At 43.3% G+C, this 26,219-nt stretch overlaps 1 protein-coding gene across 2 annotated transcripts in view; it reads right to left on the bottom strand.

The window, feature by feature from the left end:
• The window catches only part of STK32A (serine/threonine kinase 32A), an 82,888-nt gene that overhangs the window by 14,878 nt on the left and 41,791 nt on the right, over positions 1-26,219 (bottom strand). For both annotated transcript variants that reach the window (XM_073355755.1, XM_073355754.1), the window contains exons 6-7: positions 20,268-20,305; positions 5,332-5,421 (exon numbers count right to left, since the gene is read on the bottom strand). In XM_073355755.1, coding sequence (XP_073211856.1) covers positions 5,332-5,421; positions 20,268-20,305 — 128 coding nt within the window. The remainder of the gene's footprint in view (positions 1-5,331; positions 5,422-20,267; positions 20,306-26,219) is intronic.

Genomic DNA, 26,219 nt, shown 5'->3' with positions numbered 1-26,219 from the left:
AGATGAAAGCTCATGCTCAAATAAATTGGTTAGTCGCTAAGGTGCCACAAGTCCTCCTTTTCTTTTTAGTAATATTCAGCTACTTCAGAAATCAAGGTGGGAAGTGAAGTTAAATCTGATGTTTATACAATGCTTTGGGGTCATTACATGACAAGCTCTATATAATGTGCTACTATTTGTAGTTTCAGTGTGATGGTTACTTGAGGCCAATTCCCAGCCATTAGGAAATTACTGCACTTTGGTGTGGAACCAGCATCTGACTCATTTAAAAGTTTGACCCAACTTTTCATATATGTCTGCACTGAGAATTGAACACAGATTGATATTTGGACTTTGCAGTCTTATGATATGGACAGTATAATCAGTGTGAAGTATGCTCGGTCACTGACTTGCTCTGTGATCCGAGACAAGACTTTTAACTCCTCTCTGCCTCAGTTTCCCCCATGTGGGAAATAGGACTATTACTATTTTCTTACCCTAAAAGGGTGTTGTGAGATTTAATCCATTAATGGATGTAAGAGTTTTGAGAGCCTTGGATGGAGAAATTGAAGTATTATTTAAACACTCAATGTATAATAGATAAATAATTTAATTAATTTGGTGTTACAAAGTGTTTGTATGTCTCCTAAGAATTATGCCACTCATTGGGTAAACTAGTTTTCTAATATTACATAACTGACTAGGGGTTGGGAATTCAATCTATCTTAGGTTCTTATATAGCCTCTATCACCATAATATTTGATCACGTCACAATCTTTAATATATTTGTCCTCCCAACACGCCAAGCCCCTGTGAGGCAGGGCAGTGCTATTATCCCCATTTCACATATGCGGAACTGAGGCATAAAGAGGCTCTGGTCTTCCCCAAGCAAGTCTGTGTCAGAGCAGGGAACTGAACCCTGCTCTATCAAGTCCAAAGCTAATATCCTGCAGGAAATGTCCTCACTCTCAAGTTAAAGCTTTTTTATTTGAGAGGTCAGCTAATTTCCTCCTTCATATCCTCCTTCCTTTATCTGAAGCCAAAAACACTTTCTGTCTAGCAGAACTGAAGAGGGTAAATTGTGAACACGGCATTTGGAACTTACAAACATGGACCTTATACTAGCTATATTTCTGGAAAGCAGGGAGTGACTTCTAGGTGGGTGTGGGCCCAACAGCCATTGCTTTTATAGTTGAAAGCTACCAGCCTGACAGGAAATAGGGCAGGGTCAGAAGATGACCTGACCTTCTTAGCTCCATGTGAAAGATGAAGGAAAAGCAGTGATATTTTTAGGGGTGGAGGGTGAGGATCATTGTCAAAGGAATAAAACAAAACAGAGGGACAAATCTGGCAGGGGTGGGGGGCATTTGTTTGTATGTTTCTTTTTATACTACAGGGTTGAGTCAGGTGATCTGAAGGGTGAAAGGTCAGCTCTGTTATGCCAATAAAAGGAGCCTTCCATGGAGGGAAGGAATAATTATGATGGGATGGCAGCAGTAAGGGGAAAACCTTAGATAATGCTTTAACTTTCCTGTACAGACCATCCCTACTGTGTGAGGTGAGGGTCCTTGTGCTATCTGCAGTGAAATGCTTTCATGACTGTTACGGTTGGTCAGATTTATAGCCTATTTTACAGATGGACACTTCTTAACTTTAAATAAGGAGCCTCTCAGTTCTAACAGCCCTAGTTCTAGCACCTTCTTTTGTCAGCCATTTGCTGTGCACTGTTGGTCAGACTCTCCTCTTACTTACACTAGGGTTACCCTAGTATAACCCCTCTGACTTCACCCATACAAAGAGGATTCCCAACAGTCCCTTATTACAAGGGATGTCCCTTATTTTTCATCTCTGTAAAACAAGATTGGGCGTTGCTGAGCGCTGCAAAAAGCAGCGAGCAATACCTCTGGTGAATGTAGGTGAGTACTGCTTAGTATTATTATTTATTGATGATGATAATATTGGGAGGAGAGTTGGGGCAGGGGTGCTAAGAAAACAGTTCCTTATTTTTGAAATACAATGTTGGCAACCTTACATAAAAGTGAGGTCAAAACCAGGCTCCTCTTGTCTCTGAATAACCAGGTATTTTGCTCGTTTGGCAACGAAAGGGGCGTAAGTAAGAATTTTCTGCATTAGTGGCAGGGGAAAATCAATAGATGAAACTTCTCTAGCAGCAAGAATAGTAAGCAAGCTCTGTCTGAAAAACAGACTGGGTATTTTTGCTCCAAACACACAAACTTGGGTGGGTGGGTAGATGGAGGAGATTTGGAGGGAGGTTATAGATGCAGCCTTTTTAGTGACAGCTGGAATGTCATTCCATATAGAACATTACACATTTTTCTCCATTTGCTACTGGTGTGATATGGTACATTCCAAAGACCATAAAAGTTTGTTCTGAATAGCATTAGGAGGAAGAACGAAACAGCATCTGTGGCAGTGATTGTTTAGGAATATCCAGACATGAAACTGAATCCCATCAGTGAGGGGGAATACCCACCTCCAGCCCTGCATGCTGCATTTTAAATACTTAGGTTTCAGAGCAGCAGCCGTGTTAGTCTGTCTTCGCAAAAAGAAAAGGAGGACTTGTGGCACCTTAGAGACTAACCATTTTATTTGAGCATGAGCTTTCGTGAGCTACAGCTCACTTCATCGGATGCATACTGTGGAAACTGCAGAAGACATTATATACACACAGACACAATGAAACAATACCTCCTCCCACCCCACTCTCCTGCTGGTAATAGCCCATCCAAAGTGACCACTCTCTTTAAAATGTGTATGATAATCAAGGTGGGCCATTTCCAGCACAAATCCAGGTTTTCTCACCCCCCACCCCAGCCAAAAACCACACACACAAACTCACTCTCCTGCTGGTAATAGCTCATCCAAAGTGACCACTCTCCCTAGGGAGAAGGGAGAGTGGTCACTTTGGATGGGCTATTACCAGCAGGAGAGTGAGTTTGTGTGTGGGGGAGCGGAGGGTGAGAACCTGGATTTGTGCTGGAAATGGCCCAACTTGATGATCACTTTAGATAAGCTATTACCAGCAGGAGAGTGGGGTGGGAGGAGGTATTGTTTCATGGTCTCTGTGTATATAATGTCTTCTGCAGTTTCCACAGTATGCATCCGATGAAGTGAGCTGTAGCTCACGAAAGCTCATGCTCAAATAAATTGGTTAGTCTCTAAGGTGCCACAAGTCCTCCTTTTTTTTTTTTTTAATACTTAGTGACTTAAAAGATAAACAAACTGATTCTAGTGTGTGCCTCCAATGTAGTAAAACCATATGTTGTTGATACCATTATTGTAGCAATGTCACATGTATCCAGGGAACCAGGACTAGAACCCTGCTCCTCCAATTTCAAAAACTGAGGGCACTTCTGCTTGATCTAAAGTAGCTCCTATAGTTGGTGGTAGTAGCAGCAGAAAGTCTGTTATCTACTTCGGGGTTCTCAAAACTTTTTCTTTCTGAGGCCCACCCCCCCCTCCAGCAAGCTATAAAACCTCCATGGCCCACCTGATCTCAACAACTGACTTTCTGCATATAAAAGCCAGGGTTGGCATTGGGGGGGTAGCAAACAGGGCAACTGCTTGGGACCTTATGCCACAGGGAGACCCGTGAAGCTAAGCTGCTCAGGCTTCGGCTTCAGCCCCAGGTGGTGGGGCTCAGGGCTTTGGGCTTCAGCCCCATGCAGTGGGGCTTCAGCCTTCTGCCTTGGGCCTGAATGAGTCTGATGCTAGCCCTGCTTGACGGACCCCCTGAAACCTGCTTGTAGGCCCCAGAGGGCCCTGGAGCCCTGGCTGAGAACCACTGCTCTACTTTGTGGTGCCACCGCTCAACAGCAACATTCCTCACTCATACACACACTAGCCCTGCTATTTTACTTAGCTTGGGACCAAATTGGTGCCTTTGCCCTATGGAGAGCACATAATACAATATTTGTGTACGTTTGTTCTTTCTCCTAACCAAGGACAGAAGAAAAAAAATGGTGTCCCTACTCCCTTTGTCACCATGGCAACTGACCCTGCTACCAGCACAATGGGAACCCAAAGATTCGCATCACATTTTCCTAGCAAGAGCGTAACACTTAACACATGGAAGTGCAGAAGGTCAGTGCACAAATGTGCCATGCACTAGGGAACTGACTCATCCTGCCGGCCCTTATTTCCCTCCGGCTTATTTTCAAGCTTTTTTCCCTCGTGCACCTCAGTTTCTAGACTGCAGCTGGGCTGATTGTTTGGTACAGATGGGCACAAATCCATTCATATCAACAGGGTAAATAATTTTAAAAGGCATCTTCAAAATGAGATTGAAAACCGTTCTCATTGCTTTCCTGCCTGTTGTGGCTGTGATGTTTGCATCTATCTAATGCTCCCAGTATATAAGTGTAGTGCATTTTTTATCTTAATGCCTATATACCACTGTGCAGCCACACTGGCTTTCCTCTGTCCTTTTAATTTTATATTTGCAATATTAAACAGAGGATATTGGGCTAGTGCTAAAGCACTGGGTTAGTAACTAGGACTCCTGGAGCCGGATTCATCCTTTCCTTCCATGGGTTGATATCCCAATGTAACTTACAATGTGAGACCCTGTATTCTTTCTCCTGGCACGCTATTTCATCTAGGCAGCTCATGCAAGTTCTACACGCCAAATTCTGCTTGCCATTACAGCTGGTCTAAATCCAGAGTAACACTATGGACTTCAGTGTAGTTAGTTCAGACTGAGACCTTAATCATGAGAGGTGCCTCTGAGCAACTTCTGCAAAGTACTCAGTCCATTCTCAACTCACAGGTGATGTTCAGCCCTCTGCAGGATTGAGTCATTACACTGATGTAACAGACAGCCTATTACAGCTCTCAGTTTATCCATCTATGAAATGAGGATAATATAGTACCTACCTCATAGAGATGATATGAAGCTTAACTAAAATTTGTAAAATGCTTAGAGCCTCAAAAAAGAAACATTTTATTTAACACTTATCTGACATGAGCACAATAAATTTGAACAACGCTTTGTAGCATGACAATATTGTAACTGAAATTAGTGCCTCCATTAGATCTTTCCTGGCTCCCCACCTTTTTTGTTAGTTAATCACTGCATGGGTCCCAATTCTAAATCCGTATGAGAAAATATTTCACAGATAGGAGACACAAAATTCCTGGCAAAAAGAATCTTCTTTTTTCCATCTGTGGCTTGTCTCACTTAAAACCATAGCATTCCTATCTGGCAGGAGTGGAAAGAGTTAAAACTTCCTGAAAGGATTTCACTTCTATCCTCATATATCCCTTGAATTAAGGGAAGGTATTAAACAAAGAATGGCCATTTAAGTAGCCTAGATCTTTATGAATTCTTACCCATATATGGCTTTGTGCCAGCAATAGTGGTAACCTGCATCCCTTTAGTCAGTATTGTGGCAATGTTGAAATCTGTGATGTGCACATGTCCTGAAAGAAAGAAATTAGAGTTAATAAATAATTCATTTCTATTTTGCGTTCAATTCTGGTGCTGCCAGTAGATTCTTAAACCCAGACCTAATCTGCTTTATACATTCTTAAATGGTATGAAGGTTTGGAGCGGAAAGGGGGTTTCATAGGCAACATAACCTTCTTCATAACATCCCTTTCGGCATTCAGTGCAAAACCGTTTTTGAAAAGGAAACAATACTTTTTCTGCTAGTTAACTATAAGGCTCACCCCTCCAATTTACTATAAATGGTTCATGGAAACAGCTAATTGCTGCTGTCTGGACAACAAAGTATATACTTTCTTTGGAGCAATGGCTGCCTTTTTTTTGTTCTCTGTTTGTACAGTGTTTACCACAATGGGGCCTTGGGCCATGACTGGGGCTTCTATGTGCTACCACAATACAAGTAAACAAACAAATAATAATACTGGGAACCTGCTAAGAATCCAAGCAATTACACCTAAAAGGTCCAAATTACACTTAAGCCCTGCAATTAATTTATATTTCATAGAATAAAATTCATTCATTAAGATCATGGTAGTAGTGTTATAGATGACTGAATTACCACTTATCAAGAAACAAGTCTTTGACAATCAACTAGTGTTTAAATAGTCTAATCATCCCATTCAACTAACCAGGATCCTTCTTGGAGACACGGAAGGTGCCTGTATAGAAGGGGATCCAACTCATTGGGAATGTAACCCATTGGGAACATAACTCTTCCAAGTGAGACCAAGGCCCCCAAAGCTTTGGTAAACAGGAGGCACACAACGCTCTCTTATTCATAATTGGGGTAAACTGCAAGTACATGACTCCACTCAGTTTAATGTCTGGAACATTAGATTACCATAATGTGCTGTGCATGACGCTCCTCATTAAGACCACTCAAAAACTAAAGCTAGGGCAGAATGCGGCAGCCCACTTCTTAAGAAATTCACATGGGAAGCACCTTCGATTGTGAAATTATTAATGCTCTTACAAATCTCATCTAAATAAATATAGTCCCTTAATGATTAACAGGAATGGATTTTATTCCTTGATGCATATAGGTAACTCCCAAAAATGGGAGAACAAACGGCAATAAGAGCACACATTTCCCTTTACTGTCTCCCCTTTTCATTTTTTCTTGGATCATTATAAATAAAAGACCTGGTTCAAGGTAAATTCATTTCTTGGCATATTTCATATACAGGGGTAACTGGGTGGAGTTTAGTGGCCTGTGATGTGCAGGAGGTCAGACTAGAGAATCTGGTGGTCCCTTCTGGCCTAGATTCTGTTCACCTTGTTAATGTCACAACCATATTGTAACATGTGGGCTCGGAATACTGTTACCCACTCAAAGACACCCAAGATGATGTTTTGCGCTATTGAGAAAGAACCAGTAATCCAGACCTTGTTACAGCAATGCTGATTTCAACTATCTTAGTGACCTTCAACTGGCATGGCCAGAATTGTAGCTCATTTCTAAGGTCTTCAGCCCATTCCAAGTGAACATTCATTTAAAGTTGCACTGCTTTCAGGTTTTTGAGCACAGACCTTCTAGCCTAGCTAAAATCTTGCCCATTTATAACCTCATGCTTTTAATGTCTTGCAATCTTCCTCCAGCAGAACATAGCGAGATCTGCACCAAATGTTTCTATATTCATGAAACCGTAGCAGCAAAACTGGGATGTTTGGCATGGGAAGTTTGTTAAATGTGGTGAAATCCACTCTTGGGGTAAGGGGTTGAGGAACCACACGGGAAAATATTTCCCAAGTTTTTATCCTCTTTGATAATTTGCCAGTTTCATTACTATTTCTCTGGAAATAGCCACAGTCATCCCCTTCAAAAACAAAAGTAAATAAAGAGGGAGGGCAGTAAATTTCTGGAGGGATGGGAAGGCAGGTGGTTGGTTGTAATTGTCTTAATTCCTGAGTGTTCAGGAGGGCTATATACAGGCAAGTGGCAAATATGAGTCCCTTCCCAAAGGTAAAAAAAATTATAGGTGAGTGAACTCAAGAGCAGGTGAGCAGACCACAGGGACCTGTAGGTTAAAGGGAGAGAATCACCAACTTCTATCTTAGGTAAGTAAACCAGACTGCTCCTCTCAAATGGGAGACATTTTTCCATATGGGGTTGATGGGCCACTCAGTGAGGGCAGCTGTACCTGGCCCAAAGAGGCAGGTACACATAGGTCTTCGGTAAGAAACAATTCATATGTTAAAATTATGTTGATTATATTTGATCCATCGTATTAAAACTGGCGTCTGGGTAATTGTTACTGAAAAATTCATTCTGTACCAACCTCAATCTTTTATCTCAACATTCTAACCCTGAAAACATTGGCTTTAAAGACACAGACTTCCCAGCAGAAGGCACGCAAAGTGTGTTGTATAAAATTTCAGGCAGCCTGACGCATGGGTTTTGCCACTTGCTAAGAATGTGTTCGCCTGGCTTTTCCCTTCCTTTTGTTTCGTCTACTCTCTTTAATACATGCATTTTCTTGCATACACTTTGTACGTTACTGCTTCCTGGCTAAATTCAGAACCACGATTATGGAGCAGGCAAATCAATCTGGCACCTTTCTGCAGTGCTGCTTCAATCCAAAGGAGGACACTTTTAAGGTAATATTACTCCCCAAAATGGCAACAAAAACATGTATAAAGAAAAGGAGGACTTGTGGCACCTTAGAGACTAACCAATTTATTTGAGCGTGAGCTTTCGTGAGCTACGGCTCAAACATGTTTGCAAACCTAAATGCCAACATGGCGTAAGGAAAGCAGGTGCATTAAGGGTGAAATCACTGCAACCACGTGGAACCTGAGTATTTGGGCTCTATGTGCAAGGAGCACAGGGCAGTTAGGGAGGTGAAATCCACAGCGTCTGCTGAGACTTGGATTAGCAGGCACAGTTCCTCTGCACCCACTGAAGGTGGTGTTATGCTGATCCAGTGGCCTTAAATATGGCTTTGTAACTTCTCCCCTGTGCCCCCCTCCCCCAGCCTTCCCCCAATGTGGCCTTTCATGGCACTCCATGTGGAGCCTGAGCCAAGACCCTTCCTGTAGCATACAAGGGACAGTCAGGCAGCCGCTCAGTTGGCAGACCTCCCATACAAAGTGGTGCGAACACCCACCGCAAGACCCTCTGCACTGCAGTGAATTTTACCTTTTGAACCCCTGTGGGCTGCGTGGCCACAACCCTGCAAGGTGCTGAGGGCTGCCAGTGAAGTGCTGGGTGCCCTCAACTCCCACTGAGTTCAAGCATCTCCTGAGCCTCTCAGTCCCCAAAGACTTCACTGGGAATGCAGAGTGCCGAGCTTGACAGGAACAGAGTCTGTATCAGGAATGGCAAGCTTCATAGAGAGGAACTGTGCATGTTGATGTTTCAGACTCCTCAGCCTATTTTCTGAAACACTGGAACATCGTTGAAGTGCTTCTTCTTCCTTTGCCACAGAGATCAAGCCCACACCAGTAAGAACCTCCACCTCCGCTCACTGAGTTATTACGGGCTTATGAAATCAAATCTTATTGCTTATGCATAGCTAGGAATTCACTGCCAACTTTATGTCCGGTGTTAAAGCCATATAAGTAAAATAATATCAGCTTTTCTGAAGAGCAAGAACAAAGACTCTACTTATGAGTTTCTGGCCTGAATGATGCAAGAGGGTTTTATGTGCCTCTCCACAATCCTGGCTAAATATTTCTTGTGAAGCAAGAATAGAGCTACTTGATACAGGTATTCTGTGGCTTACAGGCTAAATTAAAAACCAAAATTAGGGCCTACGAGACTTTCACAAGATCATGTAGTGATCAGGATATAAAGCTCTATACAAATATCTCTCAGAAACACACAGGTAGAGAAGAAACAACATAGAATAAAGTCCAGATCACTAATCAATATAACTTTGAAATTTAAAAAGGTCAAGCTCACAAAGCTGAAAATAATTATGAGCCAAATCAGCTGGGAGGAAGAATTTAGTCAGAAAAATGTGAGTGATGATTGGCAACTGTTTAAGAACACTTTAATAGATGCCCAAAAAGCTACAATCGAGGAAGAAGGCCATATTAGTTTAAAAAAATTTTTTTGGTTTAGAGGGGAAATGAAAGCAGCTATAAAAAAGTAATATATAACAAATGGAAGAAAGGGAAAGTTGATAGTAATTATTATAAATCAGAAGTAGAAACAATAGAAAATTGATAAGGAAAGCAAAGAGACACAAGGAGAACTCTATGGCTAGCAGAGTTAAGGACAATAAGAAGTTTTAAAAAAATATATTGGGAACAAAAAGAATCCCAACAATCATATTGGTCCTTTAATAGATGGGGAAAATAATTTATCAATAGTAATGCAGGGAGAGAAGGACAGAGCCTCTCTCCCTCCCTGCCCCGCCAATCTGGGGGGAGCACTTAACCCGCCATGCCCTCCCCCCATATATTGCCTCCACACTGTGATGATCCTATAGGATTGAATGAGCTCAGTATCAATTGGGGTCAGCGGACCAGGCACAGATGCACTGGCCCTGCTCCCCACAAGTTCCCCATAATCCCTAAACCCAGTCCTGGAGGGAATAAGTCCTTAGTCCATGCCATTTCAGATCCTGTGCAGTGTGGCCCACACTACACTCCATACCCTCACCAAGACACAGTCAATATAGATCCCCTTTAGTCTTTAGGACTGAACCAGGAGGCCATCTTCCTCCATACCCACCCTCCATCACAATCTCCATTTGGGAACCTGTCTCCTTTCCCTATTACAGTGCTGCCTACTAGCAGAGCCTCTCCTAATGGGTGCTGTCTCCAAGACCCTGAATCATCCACCCTTTCATCACAGTGGGAGAGTTCCCCCCAGCAGTTGTGAGGGCATTCCTCTTTGGTAGGCTCTGAGGTTCTTCCCGCAAGACCCCTCTAATCTCATTTTCTAACAGGCACCCCCCTGTTCCTTAGTCTGATTACACCCAGGGGTAGTCTGCCCCATCTCCCCAAGCAGACACCTCCTTCATGGGTTTCTCCTCTCATCCAGCTTCCATAGTCCTCAAGGCTCCATGGTTCTCTACACTGCACAGAAAAATCATGATGGGGAGACCACGTCTGCGTGTTTTGGAGCTCTTGCCAAACTCTGTCCTGTTGTCACTTTATCACTTTGATCACTAGCAGTAGCTCAGTTGAGGTATCCATTTCCCTTACAGATGCCCTCTTCAGTTGCCCTAATGTTGCCACCCCTTGTTGCAGGATCCAGTAAATCACCAGCAGCCCTGCTTGCCTCCCAGACTCAGCTGCTCCACCCCTGCCCATGCTGGGGTTCAGTCCCTGTCCTGCTATTTCTCCTTGGAGAGCTAATCTCTAAATTACTTGCTTCTTCTCCAGGGGGTCTCTGGGTCTCTTAATCTTCCTACTCCATTCCCAGGAGCCAGGCTCTGACTGTAGCTCTCTGGTCTAGAGGCAGTCTCCAGCTCTCCTTCTGGAGCTTTCCTGACAGAAGCTCCCCACTGTCTCCCATCGCCAGGGACCCCGATAGTTCTCTGGGTGCTCTTACTGTCAACTCTACACCCTCATTCAGGGCTTGTCCCCAAAGAGGCCTATTCCACCTCCTGTGTCTTCCTCTAGCCTGCCACAGAGCTTTTCTAGAGAGAGCTTCCCCTCTCTGCTGGGCAACTTTCTCTTTATAGCATTCTAGCAATCTCCCTCTAACTCAGTTGCTCTATTTCTAATTAGCTGGGGGGGAAGGTTCCCACCTGTTTGCTCCTAGGTATTCCCGACAGAGTCGTCATGGGCCCATTAGGCCATGATCCTTCCTGAAGGCCCACTGGCACCATGATACTGCCATAAATGTTGCTTTCAATGTTCGCAGCAATATGAGTGCAAAGGATGTATTTAGAAAAGCTGGACGTGCACAAGTCCATGGGGCCGGACGAGTTGCATCCGAGAGTGCTGAAGGAATTGGTGGCTGTGATTGCAGAGCCACTGGCCATTATCTTTGAAAACTCGTGGCGAACCGGGGAAGTCCCGGATGACTGGAAAAAGGCTAATGTAGTGCCAATCTTTAAAAAAGGGAAGAAGGAAGATCCTGGGAACTACAGGCCAGTCAGCCTCACCTCAGTCCCTGGAAAAATCATGGAGCAGGTCCTCAAAGAATCAATCCTGAAGCACTTGCATGAGAGGAAAGTGATCAGGAACAGCCAGCATGGATTCACCAAGGGAAGGTCATGCCTGACTAATCTAATTGCCTTTTATGATGAGATTACTGGTTCTGTGGATGAAGGGAAAGCAGTGGATGTATTGTTTCTTGACTTTAGCAAAGCTTTTGACACGGTCTCCCATAGTATTCTTGTCAGCAAGTTAAGGAAGTATGGGCTGGATGAATGCACTATAAGGTGGGTAGAAAGCTGGCTAGATTGTCGGGCTCAACGGGTAGTGATCAATGGCTCCATGTCTAGTTGGCAGCCGGTATCAAGTGGAGTGCCCCAAGGGTCGGTCCTGGGGCCGGTTTTATTCAATATCTTCATAAATGATCTGGAGGATGGTGTGGATTGCACTCTCAGCAAATTTGCGGATGATACTAAACTGGGAGGAGTGGTAGATACGCTGGAGGGGAGGGATAGGATACAGAAGGACCTAGACCAATTGGAAGACTGGGCCAAAAGGAATCTGATGAGGTTCAATAAGGATAAGTGCAGGGTCCTGCACTTAGGACGGAAGAACCCAATGCACAGCTACAGACTAGGGACCGAATGGCTAGGCAGCAGTTCTGCGGAAAAGGACCTAGGGGTGACAGTGGACGAGAAGCTGGATATGAGTCAGCAGTGTGCCCTTGTTGCCAAGAAGGCCAATGGCATTTTGGGATGTATAAGTAGGGGCATAGCGAGCAGATCGAGGGACGTGATCGTTCCCCTCTATTCGACATTGGTGAGGCCTCATCTGGAGTACTGTGTCCAGTTTTGGGCCCCACACTTCAAGAAGGATGTGGATAAATTGGAGAGAGTCCAGCGAAGGGCAACAAAAATGATTAGGGGACTGGAACACATGAGTTATGAGGAGAGGCTGAGGGAGCTGGGATTGTTTAGCCTGCAGAAGAGAAGAATGAGGGGGGATTTGATAGCTGCTTTCAACTACCTGAAAGGGGGTTCCAAAGAGGATGGCTCTAGACTGTTCTCAATGGTAGCAGATGACAGAACGAGGAGTAATGGTCTCAAGTTGCAGTGGGGGAGGTTTAGATTGGATATTAGGAAAAACTTTTTCACTAAGAGGGTGGTGAAACACTGGAATGCGTTACCTAGGGAGGTGGTAGAATCTCCTTCCTTAGAGGTTTTTAAGGTCAGGCTTGACAAAGCCCTGGCTGGGATGATTTAACTGGGAATTGGTCCTGCTTTGAGCAGGGGGTTGGACTAGATGACCTTCTGGGGTCCCTTCCAACCCTGATATTCTATGATTCTATGATTCTATGTTTGGTGCTACTGTCCCTCTGAGTGTATCTTGCAGGCATATGATATTTGCTTTCAGGCCAGACAACATGTCAGCCTTCTCTGCAGAGAATCCCTCCACACTGGAGATGAGGATTTTAAGTACCATCTTTGGCCGAGACCCTAGGAAGGGCCCATTTATATCAACATCTGTCTATCATCTACTGAAGTCTTATTGTCCATTTTGGTCTCTCCCAGGGTCTGTTGCAATGGGAGATTAACAGGCTCATGAGTCAGAAACAGCAGCTAGTAAAGTGAGACATTTTAAAATCAGCAAATTCAAGTAACTTCCATCCACGAGTTTTGAAAGAGCTGGCTGCGGAACTGGCTGGACCATTAATGTTGATTTTCAATAAGTCTTGGAACACTGGGGAAATTCTAGAAAACAGGAAAGAAGGTAATGTTGTGCTAATATTTAAAAAGGGTAAACTGGATGACCCAGGTATTATAGGTCTGTCAGTCTGATAACGAACCTGGGCAAGATAATGGAGTGGTTGACATGGGATTCGATTAATAATTAATGGAGGGTTAGGTAATTAATGCTAATCAACATGGATTTATGAAAAATAGAGCCAGCCAAACTAACTTGAATTTTTTTTATGAGATTACAAGTTTGGTTGATAAAGTTAATAGTGTTCATGTACTTAAGACTTCTGTATGGTGTTTTATGGGGCACCACACGATATTTTGATTAAAAAACTAGACTATATAAAATTAACATGGCACAAATTAAATGGATTAAAGCTCATTACTGATAGATCTCAAGATATAATTATAAACGGGGAATCCTCACTGAGTGGGTGGGTTTGTAGTGCTCTCACTGCCCTTGGTTCTTGGCCCTCTGCTATTTAACACATTTATCAATGACTGGAAGAAAACATAAAATCATCACTGATAAAGTGTGCAGATGGCAAAAACATTGTGGGAGTGGTAAATAATAAAGAGGACAGGTAACTAATACAGAGCGATCTAGACTGTTTTGGTAAGCTGGGTGCAAGCAAACAATATGTGTTTTAATACAACTAAATGTAAATGTATGCATCTAGGAACAAAAAATGTAGGCCATACTTACAGGATGGGCTACTCTCCCCTGGGATTCAGTGCCTCTGAAAAAGACTTGAGGGTTGTGGTGGATAATCAGCTGAACAGAAACTACCAGAGTAAAGCTGTCATCAAAAGGGTTAATGCAATCCTTGGATGCATAGACAGGGGAATCTTGGGTAGCGGTAGAGAGGTTAATCTACCTCTGTATTTGGCACTGGTGTCACCACTACTGGAATACTGTGGCCAGTTCTGGTGTCCACAAGTCAAGATGGATGTTTAAAAAAATTATTCAGAAAAGAGCCAGAATTTTTAAAAAATTAGAAAGCCAGCCTTATAGTGATAGACTCAAGGATCTCAGTCTAGTTATATTAACACAGAAAAGGTAAGGGCAACTTGATTACAGTCTACAAGTGCCTACATGTGGAACAAATATTTGATGATAGGTTCTTCTGTCTAGCAGAGAAAGGCATAATATGATCCAATTGCTGGAAATTGAAGCTAGAGTTCAGACTGGAAATGAGGTCTAATTTTTTTTTTAAAAGTTAGAGTAATTAACCACTGCAATTAATTAATCATGATGGGTTCTCCATCACTGACTATTAAAATCAAGTCTGGACATTATTCTAAAAAATCTGCTCTAGGAATTATTTTGGGTAAGTTCTATGGCCTGTGTTTTATACAGGAGGTCAGACTAGATCACAACAGTCCCTTCTGGACTTAGAATCTATGAAAATAGAAACTAATCAGAGCTTCAACAGAGGGAGGTGAAGATGAATATCCAGTATGAAGTCCTAAATAGGTAACACTAAGCAAATTTAACTGTACAGTGCTTAGATTGTAAGCCCCTTGGGATGGGACTGTCTCTTTGTGACGTATGTGAACAGCACCTGGCACTATGCACCCTCAACTAGAATAACTCTAGGTACTACTGTAATACAAATAATAGATTAGGCATGAAAGGTAGGTAAGTCTTATTCCAAACAGTGTCTGAGTATAAAGGCCATGGGGCCGCAGTTCATTGGTTAATATAGCCCCCTTCATCGGGAGAGGACAATGCTGAATAACTCCAAAAAAGTCACTTTCTGGAGTTTCAGCAGTTTCATATTCTTCGGACAGTCTGCCTGGCCTGAAACTGGGAAACGTGATTCTCTGCACTGATTGCTATAACTGCTTGTCTGCTAAGAGCACTATTAAGGCCACACCCCGCTCAGTGCCTGAGTGCTCTGTAGGTAGGGTTAGTGCTGACAGAAACACAGGCTTCCTTCTGGATGTTGTGAGGCTTCAGTCTGGCTTGATTTTGACGGAAGAAAGTAAAGCTTGAGGAGCCACTGTCCCTCTGGCCTGCCATCTGCAATGCTGGAAGAACACGACTGAGATGTCAGAGTGCATTTTTCAGCCACCAACTAATTAGCAGACAGAATATGTGTTGCCTTTACCAATTCAACAGCCTTCCAAGATCAGCCAGACCACCTTTCCCACTCCAAAAAGAAAACCCCAGCACTGAATTCTTGGAGAGCACTTGAAGGAGGAGCTGTGTAGAGACGAGACAAATGCTTGGTTGTGTCAGCTTTCATTCTCTTTGCCACTCTCATCTCCTCTTTGCAGGAAATCACATATATATGAATTATAGATGCTATTATTAATTATTATTCAGACATTGATATTCTGAGCCAAAATCCATGCTCCTCTGGATATATCGTTTATTTGAAGGGATTAATTTAAACACATCTAGTTTCCTAAACTTTTAGCCTCTCAAGAGCTCAGATCGATTGGAATACTAAGCTGGAAGCAGGGTTCTAAAAGCCAAAAATGTTGCAGCGTCACATGACATAATAAACCATGTCATTCAATCCTCAATATTTGCAGCTGGAGATGTAGCTACAGCCTAATATTTGGAAGGAAAGCAGTCTGTTCATTCCATCTATGGCTGTTGCTGGAATTTAAGAGTTAAGAAACCCCAGGAGTGTGAACAGGATGTTTTAAGTCTAAAAACTAAAAGTTCAAATTAGTATTCATGGCTTGCTAGCACAGTTCACTGTGGACAGTTACAGGTAAATCCCAGACTGGTGTTACCAGGGAAGGATCTTGGCTACATGCTAGGATCTCCTGATTTTATATATGAGATAGGATGAACTAGTATAATTCAGTGTCAAACCATGTGAGAAGCAGAAATTCCTGGCTGCAACAGAGGAAACAGAAGTGAGTGGAGGCCATTACGAGACACTTCTGTCTTCGTTTTGTTAGTGTAGTAAAACTAAGCAAATCCTTTTAAACCATCATGATTCCTGCAAATTTACATTAGTTGGATTCTTTCATTCTCAGATGAACCTGCTGTTTCTTTGATCCAAGAGCTATGTGCATATTATCAAAAAGAACTATCACCTTAAGCTTGGAATCATTATTTAATGATCACCAGGTGTTGAAAGAGGCTTCTTTCCTAGGGCTCAATCCAACTCTTACTGAAGTCCACTGACCTGAGTGGGAGATGAATTGGCCCTTCTAGGGACTACACAGGTCCCTGTGCAAAAAGCCTATGCCATTTAAGCCCCAACATAGGTCCTTGGCTGGAACTTCAGTGCTACATAGAGCTTCACCCAGCCCTCTGCACTGGGCTGAATTTCATCTCCAATGCGTAACATCCCCTTACAGACAGTGAACCAAATTACAGTAGTTGCAAAAATATTGCGTATGTAGATTCAGTTTATTCAAGTCAAGGCAATACAATTATTTTAATGTGTAATGTGATAATAGGTATGTCCATTGATCAGGAATAAGTAAAATCTACAAAAGAAAGCCCTATCTACAAAGACAAAATGATGATTACAGAATAGTCAGGGATTCTTGGCCCAGTTAAAGGTCAAAATCAATAAAAATGTCTGTGCCCTTTGTAACCCAAACACGAATCTCTTTTCATGTGGAAGAAGAGCTTAGTAGTTGAAATATATTTCACAGATGTGCAGTTTGGCCAAAGGCCTGCATTGCACTGAATGGATGCCCAAAGCTAGACAGATGGCAAGCAGAATCTAAATTAATACACTTAAGGCCAGATTTTTTAAAGGTATTTAGGTGCCTAAAGAAGCAGCTAGGTGACTAGTGGGACTTTCAGAAGCACCTATTTTCATCTTTAAGCACTTAAATGCCTTTCAAAATCTGACCCTTACGCCTACAGGAAGAACCAAAACAACAAAAAATTGAAAGAACATCTGTGAACTGAAGACAGAGCTTTCTCCGACTGTACCCATGTAGTGCGGGCACAAACCTGGCAAACACAGAACTGAAAGTGTGCAGATGGAACTGAAGTGTGAAGTTCCAAAGATGGAACTGAAGTGTGCAGCTCGGTCCCAAAGGGGAAGAGCCACTGGAAAACAAGCATGATCTACCAGTCTAAATATAGATGCAGATGCTGCAAGAACAATTGCTCAGGGGAAAACAAATGTGAACTGTAGGTAAAAAGCTTTTTGCACGCATGAATAGAATTACACACCTCTACTGCCATGGTGAAGCAAACACAGCGAGAGAAACCACAGAGCAGAAAGTCACAGTCAGGAGGGCACTGGAGTTAAGGGCACAACTCCAGAAAAGAACACGCTGAAACAAACCCATCATCAACCTGAAACCAATTAAAATTTCAGAGTGAATGAGAGATGGGGCCAAAAAAACAGCCCCAAATGCACAGACATTAAGGAAGTTAGCAGTTATGATACCAAGCAGAACACAATCCCAGATCCAAGCACCACTTTGTACTGGGAAATATTTAACCCAGCTTTGGATCTGAATTTAGTGCTCAGGCCTCTCTGTAATTTGACCCTGTAAAACCCAATCCTGCGAGGTGATGAGCACTTTTAATTGCCACCAATTTCATTGGGAGAGGTGGGAACTCAGAAGCTTACCCACGGAAAGAAGTAAAAACCCCAATGCGCTGGGCTGCATATGGACAACAAGAGGAACATGAGAACAAAGGCACCACTTAGAGTCGAACGCCATCTCTGACTGACACCTACTGGGTCAGACTGTCAAAATACTCCATCACTCTTGCAATCGGGGATAACAGCATCAGCTCCTCGGAAGTGAACTTCACCCCCTACCTACAATCATACAAGAAAATGAACAGAAACAGGTGTTCTACTGGGCTGACCGTTTGCAAAGACAAAAGGAAGCTGATAAAATATCCCCCAAAGATATCCCTCAGCAGTCCCAAAGCCAAAGATGAAATGTTGATTGTTCATATATTTTAAGAACAGATGGAACAATTACATCTAGTCTGACCTCCTGTATAACACAGGCCATAGAACTTCACCCAGTTACTCTTGTATTGAGCTAAAACATGTCTTCCGGAAAGGCATCCAAGTCTTGATTTGAAGACATCAAGAAACAAAGAATCCACCCTTCCCTTGCTAGTTTGTTGCACTGGTTAATCACCCTCAATGTTAAAGACCGCACAAATTTTTCTAATCTGAGGTTTGTCTGGTTTTAACTTCCAGACATTAGTTCTTGTTATGCCTTCCTCCGCTTGATTAAAGAGCCCTTAAGTGCACAAAGCTATTGAATCAAATTTCTGTGCACATATCAATGGATTAATTTTAATATTTTATGTAGAGATAATTGAAATTTGTCATTTGAAACATTTGTCAGTGAAAAATGGCTTTTTTGTCAAAACAGTAATTTCCATAGGAAATGTTCAATTTTGACCAACTGGGGGGGGGTGTTAAGGAAAACGGACTTTTGATGGAAAATTTCAACAGAATTTGAAATTCAAGGGAATAAAAATGACATTTCCTGACCAGTTCTAATTTGATGTACCACAAGAATTCAATTAAAGTGCACACATTAGGCAGCACATATCTACCCTTCACAGCTCAAACCGTGGTCTCAATATAGGCCAGAGTAGCACTTTTGACCATTCGCAACAGTCACCAAGGGACAGTCAACTAGATAAGAACTGCCAGAATGGAGCAGTCAACTTGCCTTCCCACCTCCAATACTGTCTCTTCTGGACTTGGCTTCCCCTCTCTAGGACAAGGAGGAGAGGGTGATGTAGGAGCCAGCTCCAATGCTAGCTGGCAGCTCCCCACCACCAGAAGCATTCTTAGATATTGCCAATAGGTGACCACTTGTGCTGTCTGAGGAATCCAAATGGGCTGGATTGGAATGCGGGGCAAAGAGAGAGAGAGAATATGGCCCGTTTATTTATGTCACCTGTGTCTGAGGAGGCAGAAGGAAATCCCTGAGTGAGACAGGGAGAGATGTGTATTTGTAAAAGAAGGCAGGGAAAGCTTTCCTGACAGTTCTTAAATAAATAATTATCCAGCACTTTGAAATTAGAGGTCATATGCAAAACACGTACAGTCTGGGGACAGGTGGTAATGCCAGGCAAAGCTAGTTACAAGCTAAAACAATGGCAGTTCTCTAGGAATTTCAGCATCTGCACCAAAACCCATCAAACCTGCGAAGTGATAATGACGTTCATATATTCTAGGCTCTCTGCAACAACTTTTTACTATACAAGTAGCTTACGCAAGTGCGAATAAAGATTTCTCACAAATGAGCCGGTTACAAGGATTTTCAGCAGATATTTGACATTTTAAAAGCAGAAAAATATCAGACAAATTTTCAATGGGAGTTTTGTCAGAGTAAAAAAAAGTGTAGAGAGTAATACAGGAGTTCATGTGAAGTTTTGCCTGAGAGAGGCTTAAGTAAAGATTCCAGGATTAAAATCTGTATCTACAATATAAACAAAAAACTACATTAAAAGAACATTAAGGTTGCAAAGTTAAGCACTCAAAAGTTAGGAAATGACAGAATTAAGGTTGCCTGTGCAACCCATCATCCCCTCTTTGTGTGTCTGCATTATGATACAGTCTATTATTACATGATCTGGCATGGAAAATTTCAGTCCAAATGGTTGAAGTTTGATAAAGTTATAAGCAGCTGAAAACAGGATCTTCTAAGGAGAAGTGTCAGTCAATCAACTCTAGGCAGCACTAATTGTGTCACCTATAATAATGACTTCTAGAAATGTCACTGAATTACAATAACTGGAAGTATTTAAGAATAGACTAGGTAAATTATGGGACATTAATGTAGAAGAAAGCCATATAGTTCAACAGCATAGAATTGTATAGCACCAGAAGATTACATGATGTTACTTTACAGAAAGCAGGTGAAGACAAACAAAATACAAAAGACAGTCTTGTTAGATTGTAAGCAGTTTGGGACAGGAACAACACAACACATTGCATAATACCAGGCTCCAAATCCAGGCTGGAAGGTACCCATTTCAAGTCACCCGCTCTGTGCTGCTCTGTACGTGCACATGTTCCAGTTACCGCAAAACAACTGGCACTTACCATGCTCATCCAGTAAGATGTTGTCAGGCTTCATGTCCCTAGAAATGACAGAGAAGGGAAAAAGGGATATCAGCATAGAATGGTGATACATAATGTGACTGTACAAGCCTAGGGAAAGGTTTGTGCAAGATATATTATTATCATTTATACAGCACCCAAGTTTACTGGCATTTTACAGGCAGGAGTAAGAGGCCTGGTATCCCAGAAACCTTCTGGGGTGGGATTATTCTGTATTTCTTCCTCTGTGAGCCGGTGATCCTTAATTTAGACATAATTAGATTAATGATGATAAAGAAGGAAAGGGAGGACTAGAGTTCCTATGATATGATCATGTGGCTGCTTTGGTTTGCAGTGTCTGGTTCTTGATAGTCCAGCTAGATGTGAGTGGTTCTTTTTACTATTAGCTTTGTTTTCATCGGAAGTAGTATTTGCTAGATTCTAGTCCAGTCCTGCTCTCAGAACGGACACCAGTCTGTTATGAGGGGAATCCAACTGCTGAATCTCACGTGCTGCTAAGCTTCCTGGGTCTGGACAGCGACTGATCACTATTCCTAGCTCTGGGTCTCTCAGGTGCACTCTCCAGGTGCAGACCCCATGTCTGCCACACATTCAGTGTGACCTTACAGTCCAGCCACCTAGACCCTGAAACCAGTGCCACAGCCTTCTACTTGCTTCAACATTTTTACCATAGACATACGACACTCCTGCTAATACACCCCAAAATGATATTAGCCTTTTTTTTGCAACTGCATCACATTGTTGACTCATATTCAATTTGGGATCCACTACAACCCTCAGATCTTTTTCAGCAGTTCTATCACCTAGCCAGTTATTCCCCATTTTGTAGCTGTGCATTTGATTTTTCCGTCCTAACTGTTTTACTCGTCTTTATTGAGTTTCATCTTACTGATTTCAGACTGATTCTCCCATTTGTCAAGGTCATTTTGAATTCTAATCCTGCCCTCCAAAGTGCTTGCAACTCCTCCCAGCTTGGTGTCATCCACAAATTTTCCACTCCATTACCCATGCTTTCCAGACATAATTTCCCCACTAAATGTCAAGTCCTTACTACAAAATGGATGGTCTAATTCACAATGATTGTTACAATTACAAATAGTGTTCATGAAACCAAACAGAATTCATAATTAGACACAGACCTATTCCCCAATGTGTCACAGTATTGTACTAAGAAGCATTCAATCACATTATAGAATCATATTTTGGAACAAAAAAAGAAAAGCAGAAGTTTTCCCCTTTCTGTCAGGTGTAATCATAGGAAGGCTCTAAAAGTGCAAAAGCTCTGTTTACTTCAGAACATTCTGATTGGCATAAAGCAGACCCGAACAGGAGACGCTAATCAAGCAGAGTCAGGATGTACAGCTTTCTGCTTCATATTCAGTTTTCACACCGCGGTTTTCATATCTGAAACCAATGCCCTCTTCCTTAAAAATAACCACTCTTCATGGCAGATGCATGTTTTATTTGTGGGATATCTTGGCGAGGTTTTAAAACGAGTAACTAAGCTGCTGCACAACTTTCTCAGTGATCTCTTAAATGACTTTTTTCACTATGAAAATTTCATTATGAATTTGAAAATTGGTGTAAAAATTGCACTGCTTTGCTTAAAAGTGTCCCCCTTTAAAATGAGCCCATTCCAAACAAAAATTAGAGCATTCAAATCAATTGGTGAATTCAAAATCTGACATCCCAAATTCAACATTTTTTCATGTTTTGATGTAAAAATAACCCTTTGATTGAATTTCACAAACTAAAAAGCAGAGTGCAAAATTTCCTGAACTGTAAGAACAAATGTTTCCTTGTAAAATTTTGCCAAGAAATGTTCACCAGTTTTTCAGAGGTTTATGGCTGTTCAACAGGTTTTAGTAGGGTGATACTTTAGACACTATCTGCCCATAAACTCTGAACCAGTTACCCCTCTCTGGCCAGACAGTACCCACCAAGAGTTTGCAATAGAAAACTACACTGCAGTATGACAGTGTAGTTATTCAGGAAGACCTACATTTATTCAAAGTTTTCAAATGATGAAATGAAAAATATGAAACATTTTAAAACATGCCCTGTCACACTTTGGCAGACATTTTAAAAGCTGAGCTGCAGAGGGCAAAACAGGTTAGAAAATGCACTGGAATCGTTTCTGCTTTCATCCATTACGTTTTAGAAGTGAGTGCCTAGTTATGCAAGCCCATTTTGGTTTAACATTAATTATATTGCAATCATAAGGAATATATATCCTAAAAGTAGTTAATTTTTGGAATAAATATTTTACTGATGGGAAAAAAAGAATGGCCCAAACCAAAACCCTGGATAACACAAGTCCAGACTTTCAGTGGATTTGAATCTGAACTTAGTGCTCTAGGCCCAAATCTAAAAAAGGGACAGAAAACAAGAGAAAGATATGTACCACCTGGAACTAGTTCCACACTCCATCCCTGTCCATGGGTAAAAATCACCCGTTGAGAGGCCCAGAAATGGAATTTAATTGATGCATATGCCCTGTTAATCCTCCAAAACAAGGCTTAAATCAGACACAGGATTTATACTGGCCCTTCGCACAGGGGGGAATTTCAACCCATAAGGAGGAGAATACAGCTAATCACTAAGCCTGGAATATTCTTGACAACACTACGCCGTGAATAAAATCAACAGCAGCTATACTTTCAGAGGAGAAAGAGAGGAGAACAGAAGAAGCCCTTGATATCAAGGATATCAAGGATATCAGATAGGGAACACAGTGGTCCATGCACTTTACAAAGTTTCAAGAACAATAGGACAGTGTTTATCCTCATGAAACTGGGTTAATTACTTCTCTAATCATAAGAGTTTTTGTAATTGTTTCAAAGCCTGAATTTTCTAGCTGTGTTATGGCTTTTTCGATTGCTCAGAAGGTTGACTATTCATAAATATGTTTATCAGGAGGAATGGCCAAAAGGGAATTCCCAGCCAGATGGTGTAAGAGTTTCCCAGAAGTAGGGAAATAGTTGCTAGTAACCGTGTGGTATTCTCTAATATGGCAGCTATGAAAACTGTAAAGCAAAAAATGACAGGGGGCAGGAGCTAAAGACTTTTACCCCACACAAAAGGATTAATCGAATTTCACGACGTACTTAATGGCTCTTGAAGAGCAATGTAAATTTCTTCAAGTGGTGGTTTTTATTTCATTGCTTTTAATTTTATGAAACCAATGCAATTATGGTTGATGAAGGGTGAAATAACAATAAAATAACCTGAACCTACACAGATAAAAGACAGTTACCTTTTCCTGTGTTCTTCGAGATGTGTTTCTTATGTCCACTCCGTATTAGGTGTGTGCGCTCAACACACGCACTGGTGCCGGAAGTTTTTCCCTTAACAGTATCCGTAGGGGACCAGCTCTGGCACCTTCTGGAGTGGTGCCTGTATGGCACAGTATAAGGGGCACCACTGGCTCCTCACACCCTCAGTTCCTTCTTGCTGGAAACTCCAACAGTTGGGAAGGAGGGAGGGTTGTGGAATGGACATGAGCAACACATCTCGAAGAACACCAGTTACGGAAAAGGTAACTCTCTTTTCTCCTTCAAGTAATTGCTCATGTCCATTCCATATTAGGTGACTCCCAAGCAGTACTCCTGGAGGTGAGTAGGAGTTAATGGACATGTAGATTGCAACACAGCTCTGCCGAACCCAGCGTCGTCCCAGGCCTGCTGACTGATGGCATAATGAGCCATGAACATGTGGACAGAGGACCACGTTGCAACTCTACAGATGTCCTGGATTGGGATGTGCGCCAGGAAAGCCGCTATAGACGCCCACGCTCTCATTGAGTGGGCTCTAACCATCAGCGGCAGCAGAACCTCTGCCAGGTCATAACCGGTCCTTATGCATGAGGTGATCCATTGGAAATCTTCTACGTAGACACCGGAAGACCCTTCATCCTATCCGCTGTAGCGATGAAGAGCTGAGTTGATTTACAGAAAGGCTTGGTACGTTCAAAGTAAAAAGACAAGGCCCTCTGGACATCCAGGGCATGAAGACGCCTTTCTTCACTGGCCCGGTGCGGTTTGGGGCAGAGCACCAGGAGCGAGATGTCCTGGTTAACATGGAATATAGAACCATCTTTGGCAGGAAGGCCGGGTGGGGCCGCAACTGAACCTTATCTTTGTAGAAGGCCGTGTATGGTGGTTCTGATGTCAAGGCTTTAATCTCAGAGACTCCTCTCACCAACATTGCCACCACCAGGAACGCAGCCTTCCATGACAGGTGGGAAAGGGAGCAGGAACCCAGCGGCTCAAAGGGCAAGCCGGTGAGCCTAGAGAGGACAAAGTTAAGATCCCACTGCGGGACAGAAGTCTGTACCTGCGGGAAGAGTCTCTCGAACCCTCTCAAGAATCTGACCATCCTGTCATGGGAAAACACCATCTGTCCTTGGATCAGCGGGTGAAAAGCAGAGATGGCCATGAGATGCACTCTAATGGAAGAGAGTGCTAGGCCCTGGTTCCTCAAACGGACCAGGTAGTCTAGACAGGACAGCCTGTATGGAAAAACGCGAGGGAGAGATGCCACGTTCAGAGGAACGGGGGAGGCGGATGGGAAGGGGGGTATAAAGGAACTGGAGGGTATAATCCTGCTCCACTGTGCTGAGGACCCAACATTCCAAGGTTATAACTGTCCGGGCATGGAGGAAAAGGGAAAGGCAGTTGGAGAACACTGGGACAGAGGGATCCAGGGAACAGTCTGGTAGGTTGCCTTTGAGCACACCCTCAAAATGACCATTTGGCCACTTACTTGGTACGGGTCAAGCCCGACCGGGCAGAGGGTGGAGGCGGGTGGCTCGGACAGCGCTTGTAGCCCATGGCTCATTTGTGGGGCTAGTACTGCCGAGTCTGGCTCTCCTGGCCCTGAGGCTGCTGTGGTTTGAACCACTTACGCACTGGGGCTGGGATGTAGAGACCCAGGGTTTTTGGGGTGGTGCGGGAGTCCTTAAGGCCATGCAACTTGCTGTGCATTTGCTCCGCAAATAGGGCTCAGACGTCGAAGGGCAAGTCCTGCATTGACGGCTGGGTCTTGGAGGACAACCCAGAGAAGAGCAGCAGGAGGCTTGCCATATGGAGTTAGCGGAAACCATGGTCTGACGCTGCCTGGAGGGCCCCCCGGCCGTGGTCGTGCCCTCATCAAGGATCGCTCATAACTCATTCTTGGAAGCCTCGGGGAGCGACCCTTCGAACTTGACCATGGTTTGCTACATATTGAAGTCATATTGGCCAAGGAGGGTTTGGCCACTCAGAGCTGAAGGCTGGAAGACCAATAAATCTTATATCAAAAAAGATCCAGCCTCCTTGAGTCTTTATTTTTGGAGGTGGCTCTGGGTTGTCCTTGCCTCTCCTTGCGGTTAACTGCCTCGACCACAAGGGAATTGGGGGCAGGGTGGGAGTATATATCATGCCCCTTGGTCGGCACAAGGTAGTTGTGCTCGGCCCTCTTAGAGACAGGGGCCAGGGAAGAGGGGAGTCTGCCACAGGGCCTTAGTGATCTTGGAAACCCCTTCATGAAGGGGTAGAGCCACCCTGGCAGGAGTCGAGGAGCAGAGGATATCAAACAGAGAGTCCGAGGGCTCTTCCAATTCCTCTGCCTGAAGCCCCAGGTTGGAAGCGACCCTCTTCAAAAGTTCCTGGTGCGCTGTTGTGACATCCTGAGGCATAGGCGCAGACTCCGTGGGTACTCCGGGGCTAGAGCACCCATGGGGAAAAATTAGTGGGTGCTCTGCATCCACCGGCAGCCAAGCTCCCCGCCCTGCCCCCCCGCCTCACCTCCTCCAATGTCTCCTCCCAGTGCACCGCGTCTCCACTTCTCCCTCCCTCCCTCCCAGCACTTGCCGCCACCATATAGCTGTAGCAAGCTCCGGGAGGGAGGGGGAGGAGCGGGAACATGGTGCGCTCAGGGGAGGAGGCGGGGAAG

The sequence above is a fragment of the Lepidochelys kempii genome, chromosome 8 (genome assembly GCF_965140265.1).
Source record: "Lepidochelys kempii isolate rLepKem1 chromosome 8, rLepKem1.hap2, whole genome shotgun sequence".
In the NCBI taxonomy this organism is placed as follows: Eukaryota; Metazoa; Chordata; order Testudines; family Cheloniidae; genus Lepidochelys; species Lepidochelys kempii.
This window is presented reverse-complemented; position numbering and strand designations above follow the sequence as displayed.